This window comes from Arachis stenosperma, chromosome 1 (genome assembly GCF_014773155.1).
Source record: "Arachis stenosperma cultivar V10309 chromosome 1, arast.V10309.gnm1.PFL2, whole genome shotgun sequence".
In the NCBI taxonomy this organism is placed as follows: domain Eukaryota; kingdom Viridiplantae; phylum Streptophyta; class Magnoliopsida; order Fabales; family Fabaceae; genus Arachis; species Arachis stenosperma.
In genome coordinates this window covers 2017902-2034427 of record NC_080377.1, presented here as the reverse complement: position 1 = coordinate 2034427, position 16526 = coordinate 2017902, and the positions used below count along the sequence as shown (strand labels likewise).

Genomic DNA, 16526 nt, shown 5'->3' with positions numbered 1-16526 from the left:
GCTCAATAAAACAAAGTTGAGCACAAGGAATAACCAAAAAGAGATCGAAAAACCTAGGAGAAAAGCTTAAAAGCTGTCCTGAAAAATCTTTAAAACAAAAAGGTTTAGAAAGACAGACAAGCCAAAGAAAAAGATTTTTTTCAGAAAAGATCAAAGGGAAATTCAAAAAATCAAAATCAGAAAAGCATGCAACTTAAACCCTTATCCAAAAAAGGGCCCTTATCCAAAAAGGCATTTATTTTTTTAACTTAAAAAGGGTATTTCTAATATTTTGTTTACGGCCCTAAGGGGCCAGAAGAAAATTGTTTAGTTACCACCACCACCAACAAAACAAATAATTTAAAAAAGGGGGGGACCCACAGGCCAGGCCCCCATATAGCCAACGAAATCATTTTTTCAGAGGAGTAGACGGATCACCACCAGGAAGAGTAGTCGGAGCAGCGTCAGGACCAGGGAGAGAAGCATCCATAGGAGATGGAGAAGAAGTCGGAGGAACCTTGGAAGAGCTCGGAGCGTCCTTTGGGCGAGGAGGGGACTCAATGATCCTCTGCCCCCGAGTCTTCAAATCTGACTCGGAAACGATCACGGGAACAGGGGGATCAACTATGGCACCGTCGATGACGACTTTGTCAGGATCCAAAGGAGAAAGATCCAAGTCAGGAGCAATGACTCCGACTTGCTCCTTAAAAATCCTCCAAGCCTCCTCGGCTCCCTCAGCAATAGAGTCCTCCAACTCGGTATATACATTCCGAGAATTCAGCAGATCCTTCCTCACTGACACAAGATCTTCAAATAAACTTTGGTAACTCTCCTGTGCTGTTTTCCTCAAGCCCACCTCCATGTTGCATTGGGCTTGCAACTTGCTCTCCTTCTCCTGAAGGCTATCTCTCTCCTCCCTCAGCTTGGCGACCTCCTCCTTCAACTCCCTCTCATGCTCTTGATATATAAGAAGCCTTCCTTCCAGCTCCTCAACCTTCGAGGTTAACCCCAAAGAGCTGAGAGGAGTCTTCTCAAAAATATCCAAGAGTTTAGCACAAAACCCCGCCGCCCTGAGACTCTCCTCAGCCAGAGTGGTAAGGTGGTTCTGGACAGAAACATCATCCATACTTATACGAGCATGGGGGTAGATGTACTTTCGGACGAATGCAGGAGCATCCGCTTTAACCTCACCTTCAAAAGAAGAGCCAGACTCTAAAGTCTTGCACTTTTTCTTCTCTGGCTCAGGAGAAGGTCGGGAGGAAGGGGGCGGCTGAGATGAAGCTGAAGAAGAAATCACAATGGGCTGAGAAGGAGTCCCCATGTTCCGGGGAGAAGGAGGAGGAGGAGAGATAATCGCCTTGGTACCACCAGTCCTGGCTCGAGACCTTGCCTTGGCCTCCTGGACTTTCTGGTAAGATTCATTCGAATTCTTCCTCGCCATATCTGTAAAAGAAATAATTAGCAAAATAAGTCGGCAAACTTCAAGTCGGTAGATACAAGTCGGAAATAAAAAATATATAAAAAGGCTACCTAGTTGCGACCGGACAAAAGTCGGCGACCCCTGGAGAAATTTTTTAGTATCCAAGTATGGGGCCCTCCCCCACACCTCTCGGAGAAACCCCACAATGGCCGCATCCACTTCGTCCAGATCGTCCAGACCATATTTCTCACAGGGGGAAGCCTCCAACCAATACAGGGGAAAGCGAGGAGAAGAATTCACATCCAAGAAAAAGGGGTGGTGACCCTTTACAGCTTGAACTTTGAAAAAATAATTTTTAAAGTCATGGAAGGATTCGTCAAAGAGGGTGAAAACTCTCCGACCTTGTATGGCTCGGAAAGACACCCACTGTTGCTTATTATTTAGCCCACTGAAGGGTTTGGTCATATGGAAAAGATAGAAAAAAATCTTCAGAGAGGTCGGGAACTCCAAAGCCTGGCTGATAAATTGATAAATTTTCAAAAAATCCCAAGAGTTAGGGTGAAGCTGAGTAGGGGCAACTCGGCAGTGACGCAACACAGACATCTCAAAATCTGAAAATGGAAGAAAAACACCCAAATGGGTGACCATGCACTCATACATAAAGAAAAAATGAGGGGCCGCTTCATTGGCCCTCTCGAAGCAAACCCGGTCTTCTGGACCCGGGACTACCAACTCATACTTCGGCTCATCCTCCTCAGAAGTACAAATTCTGTGGCGAGTACGAAGGTGGTGATAAACTCAGTATCGACCGAAGGTTCCTCCCCTAAGACTGTGACATCAACCCACTGGGAAAGAATATCTACGGAAGCCATTTCTTTTCTTAAAAAGGTGAAAAAAAACCTACAAGGGAAAAAGAAAAGAAAAATAAAAAAACACAGTCTCTAAAGGGGGGAATGTGGAACCAAACAGAAGTCTACAAACCAACCTATCTATCTACAAAATAAAGGCATGCAAATAGAAAGCATGTTATAGAAGGAGAAAAAGCTAACCTTTATCTGAAAACGAGGTTGGAGGAAGTAAAAACCTTCAAACACAAGAATGCAACACGAACAAATGAAGAAGAAATTTGAAAAATCGCAGAAACGGAACAACGAAAGAGAGGGAAAGTATTTATAAACACGTTAGGGGCATAATGGTAAAAACGGGCAGTCATTAATGGGTGCACCGTTACCAAGGTAATTAATACCTACGCGAACCTCTAACGGACGCGACGTTCGATTAGACGTAACTGTGAAAATCAAAAGCCACGAAAAATCACGTCGGTTCCGCAAAATCATGTCGGTTCCCTCGTAGGTCGTCTACGACCCCGAGTAAAATACTCGAACCCGAATCTTGAAAAGAAATTGGGCTCGAGTAGGGGTACTGTTCATACCCTGGCCCAATAGTAAAGGCCCAGTTCCAAACGAAAGGCCTAATCCAAAGGATTGAGCCTCACCCGACACCGATCTTCGTCTTACGAAGTCGGTCACCACCATGACTTGCTCCAAAGAAGTCGGGACGAAGGTTAGCTGGCAGATAAGCACTCATTCAAATGAGTAACTGCCCCTAAAATCTCTCTACCCACTTCCAGGAGCCATATCTCAACATCCCTAAGATAAAGGGACGGTTATTCACCTAAAAAGGTGGCACTACTTCAACGGTGGTTATTGGTTCACCACTATAAATACACTGACACCCTCAGGTATCACTAAGTCTCAATACTCTCTAGACCTGCTTACACTCTTGCTGACTTAGGCATTGGAGTGTCTTTACAGGTACCACCCCCCATTCTTTCACGCAAGTCGGACAGAGGCTCCCAAAGTGCAGACCCATTCGAAGGCCTCCTCTTTCAAACGATTGGGCCAACCAACGCCATCCAATCCATTAATCTCCGATTACCTATCGTAACAGTATACTATCAATTTATAAAAATAATATATAATTTTACGTACACAACAGTTTTATATATAATATTATGATAAAGGATATAAATTAATATTGATAAATAAAAGCATATATAATTAATTTTTTCTTTATATATAAATTATAATTTATTTATATAAAATTATAGATTATATTCATGTTATTTGAAACTGCTCATAAACTTGGACCAACTCGCAAATTTCAGGTGATCAAAACTTGAGCTTTACAAATAAAATCGATTGATAATGAGTCGAGCTCAATTTTTATAAATCAAATTTGAACTTAATCTGGCTCGACTCACTTCCAACGGAATCTATAAGTTTCATTTAATTGTCTCATTTATCCATTAAATGAGACGTTAAAATGAGACTACGATTTTCATGGATGAATTGGATACATAGAATTATACATGAAGCTCATCTTTTAACAAGGAAAAAGGGCGTCATTTTTACAACCAAGCATACCCTAACTCTAGAGAGCATGATTCATTCAGGACACGCTCGTTTTTTTTTTTATAATATTGAAATGAATTCAAAGAAGCAAAAGCATTTTAATCCACTCTCATCTAGCCAAAACTATACTCCTCTCTCTTATAACCCTCCTACTTTCCTCATTTTTAGGTAGAATGCTGCTGACCAAAACAAAGTATCTATAAAATAAGTATAATCAGTGTTGTTCTCATAGAAATTTGCATAAACCACTAAACCAGGTTAATCACTATTTCACTGCCATAGACCTTAAGGGGGACAAAAAATACTAACCCAAACCCAATTAGGGATTCTATGTTCCAATCTATGCTGATAAACCTGTAGCTTCTTTGGGTATCAGAAACAGAAAAGCAACTGGAATGAAATTGCACAAGGTATGAATTATGATGCCCAATAGAAGATTGTCAAATGATCCTGAATCAATATTCAATATAGAAGCCAACCCAGCACCCACAAAAGACCCCAGTGTTGCTCCCAAATTGTTTATTGACATGAAAAGGGCAAATAAAGTTCCTTCAATTCCTGGAGGACATAGTTGGCCAGATAAGATCAGGAACGGCATGAACCTGCACATACCAAGAAAAACAATTACATTTCTGGCAAACAGAAGCTCCTTTACAACAATGCATATGACGCCTATTTGACAACCAAAAATGCATTAGAATAGTACAAACACAAAATACTATCTCACACAAAAAATGGTGTGCATATTTGTGGGACACGTGTTGATTCACACATCATCCACCATTGAATGGTAGATTATGTGTAAATCGCCATGATTCTTTACACATCATGTGCACAAACAACCCGACTTGCTACCACTGTAATAATATGAAGATGGTGCCACAAGGGATCATCATTTGCCCCCAATCTGTTCCAAATGTTTTCGCTTCTCATTAGAGATGACTATGGAGTGAAGTTGGATAAGATCACATACTTTTACATGCTTACTGTCATATTATGCTATAAAATATCACACATCTTCTATCAAAATTGCTTAGTAAAGACCAAAAATTAAAAATAGAAGTGCTGCCATACTTGAATTGATTGATTCCGTCAGCAAGAGCAGAGCCAAAGAGCACCACAATCCTATCTGATACTCCAAAGGCTATATTTTTCCTAGACACGATGACAATCTCTAAAAGATTCGAGATTGCCAAACCAATATGGGCACACCTATAATCAGAATGAAAACATACATATTAGTAAATCAATATACAGATGTTAGCTTCCCACCAAAATAATCTTCCATTGCTTACATGAGAATCTTTCGTAGAGTCATATACTTCAGATGGCGATTATAAACAAAGGTTCCCAGCATAAGTCCTAACCATCCAACAACTCGTGCAGTCCCTAGGAAGGATGCTTCAAGCTTCAGAACTTCAGTTTGGTAGTAGAAGATGACTGTCGAAAGATTGGGAACGGCAACATGGGCAAGTAAAAACCATGACATAGGTCTTCCCTCCCCAACAGAAAACAAATATTCTTAGTACATTCTTCAAAGCATACTCACAAAATTAACTAGCTTCACTCAATCACTCTGCAATGAGCCACTAAAAAACATACACTTGCAGAGAGGCAGACAACAGCAAGGGGAAGAAGAAGAAAAAAAAATATCACAAACAATGGTCAATGGTCAACTGCTTATTGTTAAGGAACATCACTTATTGCTATTAATCAGGAAACAATCCAGAGAATCATCTTAAATTACATATGCATCTATAAATAATCACGCTAGGAACGACATCTTTTTAGTTTCTTTTTTCTCAGCATCAGTGGTTACATCCAATTTCCAAATAGTTGAGAACCACCATGAAGGACAAAGATTATGTTTTTATTTACTGAAGGTTTTCTAATTTATGTGGATAGAAGAGCTGTAGGAAAGAAAAAGGCTTGTAGATTTATTATACCTAGCAAATCTCAAAAAGGAAATGTGCTCATGAGAAGGAAACATCAATAATATTAAATATATAACACTAAAATTGAAAATATATACAGAGTAGTTAGTGTCTAGATTACTTTGGTTACCTCAAGATCATGGGCTGTCTAAATGCACGACACAGGTCATAAATTGCATTCTTCAAAGAATGGAACCACTTGAAAGACAAGGAATCTCTTTTTTCAAAACTAGCTGATTTCCTAGTATTTATTGATCTAGTTTTCCCCTTTGTTTTCCCCTTCTTTCTTCTTGTCGTAGTGCTGTGGGACTTTTTGTTTTTGTTGAAAGGAATATCTTCATCTTCATCAAGGGCGCTACCATTTGTAAGGGGATGTCTTATAGAATCTTCTGATAAAAATTTAACGTTCGCAGTGTTCTCATCCACAAAATAGCATGACAACAGCTGTATACATGGTAGAACAGAAAATAAAAGGAAAATAACATCTATTTGTAAATTGGATAATGCATATCCTCCTAACAAACTACCACATATTCCTCCCAAAGCCATCGATGACCATGATATTGACTGGAGGTCACCAGCAAATGAAGCCCTGACAAGAAAAAGCAATTGGTCAGAGTATTAATTAAAATCATTAGAAAAGATAGCATGATTTAAGTACATCATCCAAGAAAAAAAAGACAAACAAACATGGTATAACATCTGCTACTCTGCCAAGTCCAAGAAAGTAATTCATCCTAGAAGATTCAAAAATGGAAATTCCCTCAAGGTAAGACCTTGTATGTGAATCCAATTGTTAAAATATGACTAAGTTAAAAGGTTGGTAAAACTTTTGAAAGTCATTATATTACAGCAAGAATAAACTCAAATAATCTTCATTTGAACAGAAGGTTAGCATGCTAGTATCAAAGGAAAACCAAAATGAAATCAAGTATAGTACATTTAAACGGAAACTAGATACATAAAATTTGTAAAGAAGCCTAACTTCAAGTAAAATCCAAAACAATAAATAAATAAAATAACACAAGGTACATCGGTTAAAATTTTAACAATCATACTATTTCCACTCAACTTTATTCCTTATCTCATCTCAGTTTCTTTACATTACTTCTTTGGTGATCAAGAATTAATATGTTATTGGAGGTACAACACCCCGCCTTTGATTTCATCTTCCACCTAGTTCTGAAGATAGAGAAAATGAGAAGAAGCTCAAAAAAAAAAAAAAAGAGCCTCTATGATTGCAATGTTCTGTGTAGTTGTTTCTTTAGGTAAACAGTAATTCTTTTCAGATTTGCCTGCTATTTCAAAATATTCTCTCACAATTTTCTATGCAGTCTAGTATTCAATATATGGAAATTTGTTTGATGATATGATTCCACATTTCTCACTATTACCAATATCAATATGCAGGTATACCATTCAATATATGGAAGTTTGTTTAAAGCAAATGGAAATAAAGATTCAAGATGAAAAAATACCGGTCATATCGTACTGCCTCGGCAATCATTGCATCGATTACAACATCTGCCATGGCCGAGCCCAAGTTTTGCATAGTCAAGAATATTGTCAGGTGCCATGTTGAACCCCTCAAGGTTGAGCTTAGGCCTAAAATTAACCATGGCACAAGGGACAGCACAGTTGCAAGCACTAAATAGGGAATTCGTTTCCTTCCTTTAATGGGGAAACAATCCGATAGAATTCTGTGTAGCAATGACTAAATCAGATTACAAAATTGATGTGGCAAACAGATATATACAGTTATAAATGTATACAGAAAACCATCAAACTAAGCTGCAGTTATCAATTGTCAACTAAGTTTAGTAGGTACATTCAAACACATTAGTAAAATTCTTTTTTACCAGCTACTTTCACCTCAAAAAGAGTCATTTTTCCATCAAAGTTAATCTTGTATCCTCTTATGTATTATTGGCTCATTTCTTTTTCCATTTGATGAGAATATTCATATCACTATACAAACCATCCCTGCATGTTCTTCCAATTAAGAGTAGTATTTAAAGATGATAACGAACAGTTACAGTTATACATAACTCAGAATTTCCTTGTCCTTTCCCTTGTTGTATTCACTAAAGATCATTTCTAACATATCATGTTATATATTCTCAACGTATAAAAGAAAGCTAAAAACAGATGACAAAGTCATTCCCACTATGGTTCAAGAACAGTTCCAAACAAACATCAGCACAGGAAAGAATCACAACGATATCATTTATGTTGATATAATTTGCAAATATATCTAAGATATGGATTTGTTAGCACTAGTATCATATACATGAACCAATCTCCCTATGTGAGCTACTTACATGTATTCATTTGTGAATGCTCAATACAGAAAGTAACAAAATAAATAAAACATCCAATGTTCCATACCCATATAATGGTTTAATGCTCCATGGGAAAAATGCTACTGAAAACACAAATTGAGAAGCTGATGGTGACAACTTGAGATTATCCTTGAGCTGGTAGGAAATAGCTGTCCATACAAAAGACCTAAAACCCTGCATTTACAAAGCAAATTATAATCAAACTCACACAACACAAAGGGTAAGCCATCATCAACTACAACCTATAATCACTTCAAAACTTTTGTAAAATCAATGTATCTGGATACAAATTGAAATCAAATAAAAATGTTATATCAGTATTTAACTTAATCTAATAGCAGCAGATAAACAGCAAGAGTCATCTTATTCAATTCAAAACTAAAAATTAGAAAATTCAACTAGAGCAACTATATATTGAAAAGAAAAGGCCCAATGTGACAAACAAAACCAATAAGAAACCCTACATTGATTTGTATGCAAATACTCAAAATCTGAATGAAAATAAGATAAAATAATTGAAACCTGGGTGAAGTAAATCAAGCAAATCAACCAAATAAACGAAGCCCCAAATGCAGCATTCAACTGCTTCGTCCATTTGATCATTGTCAACAAAATACGTTAAACCCTCCCCCTTTTCTCTCTATTTCTCTTTCTCACTCTTTTCTAACGCAACTCACTACGAAGATGAAGCTGAGTTGCTTATTCCATTGTCGTTGCTTTCGGAAGTGAGAGTTTCCGTTTCCCTCCCAACGGTTTCGACAATGCGGAGCCAATTATTTGACTGTTCTGTCCCTATCTGATTCTGTTCTGAAAGTTCAACACAGGGAGGTTATTTCGGTCCTTTCAAGTTACGTTCGAAAATGTAAAGGACACGTCTTGGGTCGAACCAAATTTTGCCACGTTGCAATTTTCCCTACTGGTAAATTGCGTTGACTATGACTTTGACTGAAAATAGGAGTTCAACTTTTCTCAACTGTCCGTCCATATGTTTTGTAATTTTTAACAGGAAATACTAGGTGTTCTTTAATTTTCAAACTTTAGTGAATTTTTTTAAAAATTTATTATTATTTAATTAATTTAAATATTTATTTTATATATTAATTGTTTAAAAAATTAAAAAATTATTTATTTTTAAAAATTAAATAAAGAATAATATTTAAAGATTACTCAGTTACATTCATTTTTAATAAGATGATACTACTAAATATCAATTTTATTATTAGTGCACATTTTCATATCTCAGCTTACTTTTTCACGTTTTCTTTTTTTGTGTTCTTTTTCTGTATATATATATATATATTTTGTCATTATTTATTTTATTATTTTATTATTATTATTTTTTCTTTTCTTTTTAGTAATTATTGCATCATTATGTATGTAATTTTTTATTTAATTTTTTATTTTTATTTTTGTTATGAAAATAAAACAAAAGAATTATGAAAAGTTTAAAAAAAAAATAAATAGATCCTGACCTCTTGTCTTGCAGACATTAAAATTCTTAAAAATTAAAAAATATATATATGTTCCTAACCTTCCCAAAACTAGGATATTTAAATACTTTGACCACCTTGTGGATATTCCTGAGATTGTTGATACTAGGGGGTAAAGAGAGTGATAAACTAGTGAATATAGATTATGTTCTAGAGGGACTGTACACATCATCCTCCTCTGATAATGGGTACAAGAACACGGAGGATGTGTTGTATAAACTTCTACCACCAAAATTTGAAGATGACAACGATTCAAATAACAGCAGTGGAGGAGATCAGAATGCTAAGAGAAAAAAAAGCTTTAAAGGAAAAAAAGAAAATGGTGTCTCCAAAAAAAGTAGTTGCAAAGAGGCAAGAAATAAAGAGGAAGGTTAAGATAGATAAAAAGGAGAAGAATGTGCAGCATGGAAAAATGGTGAATAGAAGTGGTGAAAATAGTGGAAATAGGAGAATGAAAAAAAATGTTGAAGGTGCAAGTAATGTGGGTAATGGGCCTAATATGCAAAATGAGAAAAATGATAAGCCTAATCTACAACCCAACGTGCAACCCAACAGGGAACCAACAGTTAAGTTTTATGTTAGTGAGGTCCAACCAATTCAAGAAAATCCCATATTTGAGTATCAGTTTGAAAAATTACATACCCCCAAGATGAAAACAGTAGTCATCACTTTCTTGAATTTGATGATGAATATACTTTTAGAGAATAAAAATTTAAATTAGAGACTAGGTTTGTCATCATTAAAAGGTTTAAGAAAGTGGTGAAAGATTCATTTATTGCTAAAGGTCTGGAACTATAATAGATTAAGAATGACAAAGAGAGAGTTAGAGTGAATTCTAAAGATGAGAAGTATCATTTTTTAGTGAATTTGTCATAAAATAAGACTTTGCAGTGTTACCAAGTGAAGACATACAAAACTGAATACACATGTGCTAGAAATTTAAGGGGTAATGCTGCTGACCAGCACCGAATTAATAAGAAGGTTGAGAAGAGGATAAACACTCAACCACACATGACTACAAAAAAAGCAATTGATTTTTTGAGAAGAATTTTCATTATGTGTCCATCCGAAAATAGTTTACAGGGCAGTAAGGGAGACAAGGGAGATTATTACGGGTAATGAACGGGATCAATAAACTAAGCTCCGAAATTATGCATTTGAGATTTTAAGGAGCAATTCAGGATCAACCTCACAGTTAGAGCTTACTCCAATTCCACAGTCTCCCCTTTGTGTTTGATCAAATATACATCTGCTTAGATGCATGTAATAGAGGATTTAAGGGTGGTTGTAGGCTTTTCTTACATCTTGATGGTTTTTTTCTTAAGACGTATTATGGGGCCAGCTTTTAATGGCAGTGGCATAGGTTACAAACAACCAGTTCTATGTGGTTGCTTATGGTGTTGCAAGGTTTGAGACCAAGAATTCCTAAAAATGGTTTCTAACTCTTCTTCAAGAAGACTTACCAGACGTAATGACTCATGGTTGGAACTTTATGTCCGATCAACAAAAGATAAATTTTATATTGATTATTAACTTTAAATTAAGTATTGTGATTTGAATTTTATATTGATTGTTAAAGAGGTATTCTATATTATTCTATTTGCAATTTGTATGTAATTGTCTTATGGGCTTTAAACGAAATGTAGAAAAGCAAAAAAAATAGGGTAGGAGGGGGACTCGAACGACGTCGTTTTTGGCGTGGGAGGCTATTTTATCCTTTAACCATTTCGCACCTCCACGTGGCACACCGTAACGGCCACGTCAGCAAAACAGAGTCCACATTAGACATCTCCGTTAGGTCTCAAAAGCTCAATGTAACGAAACATTTAAATGTCTTGGTTTTAAAAAGGTCAGAAACGTATATGTATTTTTCAATCTTTAAGGATTTAAATGTTTGTGAGACAAAAGGTTAGGAACTTATTTGTCATTTTCTCAAAAAAAAAAAAAAAAAGAATATGATAACGAAGAAGGAGAGGAAAAATTTTAAATTATGCAAAATTTATCCGAAAATAACACCGAAATTTTTTTATCGTGACATAAATTTTTTGAATTATACTTATTAGATTGAATTCTTGCCATAAACAAAAATAGCACTCAAAATTTCATAATTTTAACATCAAAATTTTGTTATAAAACATAGCAATCTCTTCTTTAATGCTGCTTTTTTTTTACTTCTTATTCTTCTTTCTTTCTTTCTGTTCTTTTACGCTTATATCTTTATTTAGAAGTATTACTTTTCATTAGACTTGAATGAATATGTATTGCATTCTTATTTAGTTGAATAAATGTAGAGTCACATTTATTGGATTGAATTCTTGCTAAAAACAAAAATAACACGAAAAATTATTTAAAGTGATTGAAATTTCAATGTCAAAATTAAAATATCTATATGTTATTGTTAAAAAATTTCGGTGTTATTTTTTTGATAAATTCTGCATAATTCAAAACTCTTCCTCTTCTCCCTCCTTATCTTTTGCGGCTTCTTTTTCTTTTTTTTTTTTTATTTTTTTCTTATTTAATTCTTTTTATTTTACTCTCTAAGGATAACGATGATGATGGTGATAATAATGGAGGAAAAGAAAAGAGAAAAAAATTCAAATGAAAAGAAGGAGGGGAAAGATGAGGAGGTGACGGCAGCGGCGGCGGTGAGGACAATGACAATAACGAAAGAAAAATATGAGAAAAAAGAAGAAGAAAAAAAAGCAGTAAGGATTGTAGAATAAAAAATAATATATATATATAAAATAATTATAACAAAAAATAATTAATATATGTGATTTAAATATTTTTAGTAACATATACCATAGAGTTTAACAAAATATAATTCATATATTTTTTATTTATGTATATGTATAGAATTATTTATGCATATGTATATATATTAAGAAAAATTACCGTAACATATATATATATATATATATTTAACAAAATTAATATATAAGATTATGGAAAGTCCCGTCCAAATTTGATAAGAATAATACGACTTACATAGAAATGGTTCTCATGGATAATAAGGTAAGTTGATTATTTTTCATGATTCTTTCAAGTGATGCTAAGTCCATTTTATAAATATTTTTTGTTCATATTTTAAGTTTATTTGATACGTAAACTCTTACACGAATCAAAGACAATGCGATTTTATAGATTTATAAGTGCTAATAGCCTTTATATTTAATTTGTTTTATAGTGTGATAATACCCAATATATTTGTTAGTGGATTTAACTATTACTATATTATTTATGATCACATTCAGTATATATATCTGCTTTATTGAAGAAAACAAATTATTAAAACTGATTAATAACCATTTTAAAATTAATCCAATTAACACTAGATTAAAAAAAATAATGCATATCATGTTATTTTTTTATTAATCAAATTATTATAATTTAAATTAATTTTAAAAATAATTTAAAATTATAATTTCAATCTTATCTTGAACAATTTTAAAGTAATAATTTACAAGTCACAAAAAGAAAGGTAATAATTTACAAGGTGAATTATTCCCAAATCAACTCTGAAAAAGAATCCTCCAAAGTCCTGAAACTCCTGAATTAGATATCAATCTCCTTGGGAAAGGAATCCGTCTTTCCAGGGTCAAGCTGTTGAGTTATACTTGAAACTTAAAAATCAATCAAGCATTGGCCAAAAAGATATGTCCATAGCATTATTCAATCTTTCAAGTACTTGAGCGCAGTTTGAACATCCTTATCCCCTCTGCCACTGCAATTTACCACAACCTTGGTTCCATTTGGGAGGGTTGGGCATAGCTTCTCTAAGTAAGCAAGAGCATGCGATGTCTCCAAAGCTGGAATTATTCCTTCCAGCCGTGATAGTCTCTTGAAGGCTGCAGATAAAGAAGAACCAGGATACATGAAATGAAGAAAGAAGAAATGGGATATAAAAACCAATTTCAACTTCTAAGCTTCTGAATATATCATAGAACAATGCTATATGAATCCCATTTGGAAATTTCTACACCAAATTATTTCATAACAAAGTTAATATTAATTCTCAATCAAGTGTTCAGAAATGACAAAGTTACCCTCCAGAGAAAACCAACTAGACAACAATTTGAATAAGATAGCTACATGGCCACATCTTAACCACACACTAAGATTTCGAACTACCCCATTCCTCTCTTTCTTGCTCCTCTCTATTTCATATGTTTATTGTAAAGATTTTTAAAGGGAGCGTTCTCTCTGCACATCTGAAACTTGTGTCCTTGGAGATTTATAAAGAGAACAATTTCATGTAATATAAAAGAAAAGAAGATAAAGAGACACGAAACATTGTACGGCGAAATGAGTAGTCATTAAAGGGTAAGTCCTACCTTCAAGCGCATCTTCGTCGGTAACACTGTAGTACTCAGCACGTCCTACATCTTTCAAGAAACTATGCTCTGGTCCAACCCCAGGGTAGTCCAATCTACACAATGTAATCAATAATAATTAAAAACTGAAGGAACAAATAGACCTAAGGAAATATGTAACAGAATATCTGCTGCAAGAATTACCCTGCACTTATTGAGTGGGGCTCAATTATCTGTCCATCATCATCCTGCAAAAGATAGCTCATTGCTCCATGCAAAACCCCAACTTCTCCTTTTGTCAATGTAGCCGCATGCTTACCGGTTTCTAAGCCAAGTCCAGCAGCCTCCACTCCAATTAGCCTAACATCATCATCGTCTACAAATTCATGGAAAAGCCCCATAGCATTTGAGCCTCCACCGACACATGCCACAAGTACATCTGGTTTCCCTCCCCATTTCTCCAATGCTTGCTTTCTTGTTTCTTTGCCAATCACTGCATGGAACTCTCGTACCATCATAGGATATGGATGTGGCCCGGCAACAGAACCCAAGATATAATGAGTTGTCTCCACATTGGTCACCCAATCCCTTATAGCTTCTGATGTGGCATCCTTCAATGTCGCAGTTCCGGAATGAACTGCTCGCACCTACGTAACAAAATCACCTCATTATCAAGCATATTGATTATCATGGAAAATAGAAACAATCTAGTCTTATTCAGCTATACTAGTTCATCTACATAATCCAAATGAAACTGCTGCACTCTACTAAAAGCCAAGTTATAATTGCCCAACCAAAATGTTCAAAGTCAAAATCTAGCAAATACAGATGCCGATGCATTATTCCCGTGACATCCGCATGCTAAAATTTTTAACTTAGGTTGAGTTCACTTAAGAGTAAACCAAATTTCAAAGACTAAGTTTTCATAAAATCTTATCCATATCTAATCCTTAAGACATCTCCATCAAATCTAAACCCCATTTGGAACTGACCCCAAGTGTGAAATCCTAACTATTGATTACCAGAAGAGATTCAGTATCAGTCACTTGGTGACAGTTCACAGTTAACATAAACAAGTATTGCCCAACAAAAGGATAATTTCTTAACAAATTTTTCATTTCTCCGGAAAACTAGAACACAGAATGCACCATCCTAATAAAATGAAAAACCAATTATATGTACAACCAAAAGGGGCAAACAATTTACCTCGGCACCAAGGAGGCGCATCCTGAACACATTAAGAGCCTGCCTTTCCATGTCCTGAGCACCCATATAAACAACACATTCCAACCCAAACCGAGCACACACGGTGGCAGTGGCAACTCCATGCTGACCAGCTCCAGTCTCGGCAATAACTCTCTTTTTCCCAAGCCTCTTGGCAAGCAATGCCTGACCAACAGCATTGTTGATCTTGTGAGCGCCGGTGTGGTTAAGATCCTCCCTTTTCAGGTACACCTGCGGCCCTTCGCCGGTGCCACGCCTGTAATGCTCCGTCAGCCTCTCAGCAAAGTAGAGTGGGCTCTCCCTGCCAACATAGTCCCTAAGAATCCCACTCAGCTCTCTCTGCCGAATTCAAAACCAACTTTTTAGATTAAAAGAAAAATTCTAACGTGCTCTTAAAGTATATGATTTCTCTTGTTCAGAATCATTATCTCATTGTCGCATCAACAAATTTCACGGATTAAAGAGGTCATATTTGTAAATGTAGCAAATCTGATTCTCATTAAGTTAGGTAAAGAGCATTTGTTGCTGATAGATGTGCACACACTGGAATATTTTCTAATAACTAACCACTAACAGATTAAACTAACCATAACTAACTTCTACAAGCCATTAAGGGTTCCAATTTTTTTTAGAGAATGAACAAAACGAAGAAGAGAAGCGAACCTGAAAGTCTTCATCAGAGGCAAGGGAGTGGAACGCAGCCTCAAGCTCGGTGAGTGCGAACATGAGAGTCTCGGGGACGTACTTGCCACCGAACCGGCCGAACCGGCCGGACGAATCGGGTCGCTGAGAAAGGGGCGAACCGGTTTTCTGGTTCTCCATTGGGAGAACAGTGTTTGGCTGCTCTGAGAATGAATGAAGACGAAGGAGGGCAAGTTGTAATTTTGGCTGATTTGAAGGATGAAATCTGCTGGAAGCGAGGCCAGGCTAGTGTGGGAGACAGCTTCACCCTTTCCATTTCATGATTTTTCAAGAGCTGCTTTGAAAATCATTTAACATAAAAAAAAAAATTAAAAAAAATATTTTTATTTAAAAATTAATTCTATAATTTAGAATAATTATAATATTAATAGAATAGAATTTAAACTTAAAAAATGCAAAAGTTGATTTAAAAATTATGTATTTTTTGGTCTGACTTATAAATAAAAAAAAAATTTTAAATAAATTTAAATTATTTATTTTTAGTTGTTTTAAAATAAAAAAAAAATTAATTTTTGAATGAATTATAATTCCTAAGCTTTGAAATAAACTCTTATTTTTTTATCTTTATATGATTTCTTGTGGAGAAATTCGTTAAAAACTTAAAATAGTGTCAAAGAATTACACATTCTTAAATCTTTCAAGTTAAATAATCACATGTTATGGTTATGTGTCGTGTGACATGTTTATAAGACAATATTTTAAAGATTT

General features: G+C 35.2%; 2 protein-coding genes across 2 annotated transcripts; both read right to left on the bottom strand.

The window, feature by feature from the left end:
- Positions 1-3993: 3993 nt before the first annotated feature.
- On the bottom strand, positions 3994-8872 carry LOC130959800 (probable folate-biopterin transporter 4). The gene is made up of 7 exons (XM_057885322.1): positions 8612-8872; positions 8136-8263; positions 7226-7447; positions 5878-6339; positions 5109-5306; positions 4888-5025; positions 3994-4415 (listed from the first exon to the last, which is right to left on the bottom strand). Exons 1-7 carry the CDS (start codon positions 8690-8692, stop codon positions 4154-4156), a joined length of 1491 nt encoding a protein of 496 aa, XP_057741305.1. The 5' UTR covers positions 8693-8872; the 3' UTR covers positions 3994-4153.
- A 4144-nt stretch (positions 8873-13016) lies between these two features.
- Positions 13017-16059, bottom strand: LOC130953938 (tryptophan synthase beta chain 2, chloroplastic). The gene is made up of 5 exons (XM_057880779.1): positions 15780-16059; positions 15099-15455; positions 14097-14539; positions 13914-14008; positions 13017-13427 (listed from the first exon to the last, which is right to left on the bottom strand). The coding sequence occupies exons 1-5, from the start codon at positions 15936-15938 to the stop codon at positions 13252-13254; spliced, it is 1230 nt and encodes a 409-aa protein (XP_057736762.1). The 5' UTR covers positions 15939-16059; the 3' UTR covers positions 13017-13251.
- Positions 16060-16526: the final 467 nt, after the last annotated feature.

What these genes read in the sequence shown, in the direction of transcription:
- LOC130959800 (XM_057885322.1), bottom strand. Translation starts at nt 8,692, where the DNA reads ATGATCAAATGGACGAAGCAGTTGAATGCTGCATTTGGGGCTTCGTTT. An exon ending in GCTTGATTTACTTCACCCAG is followed by an intron (nt 8,264 to 8,611) that starts GTTTCAATTATT and finishes TTGTAAATGCAG; the next exon opens with GGTTTTAGGTCTTTTGTATG. An exon ending in AGACAGCCCATGATCTTGAG is followed by an intron (nt 5,307 to 5,877) that starts GTAACCAAAGTA and finishes TGGGGAGGGAAG; the next exon opens with ACCTATGTCATGGTTTTTAC.
- LOC130953938 (XM_057880779.1), bottom strand. Translation starts at nt 15,938, where the DNA reads ATGGAGAACCAGAAAACCGGTTCGCCCCTTTCTCAGCGACCCGATTCG. An exon ending in CCTCTGATGAAGACTTTCAG is followed by an intron (nt 15,456 to 15,779) that starts GTTCGCTTCTCT and finishes TGAATTCGGCAG; the next exon opens with AGAGAGCTGAGTGGGATTCT. An exon ending in CGACGAAGATGCGCTTGAAG is followed by an intron (nt 13,428 to 13,913) that starts GTAGGACTTACC and finishes CTTTATCTGCAG; the next exon opens with CCTTCAAGAGACTATCACGG.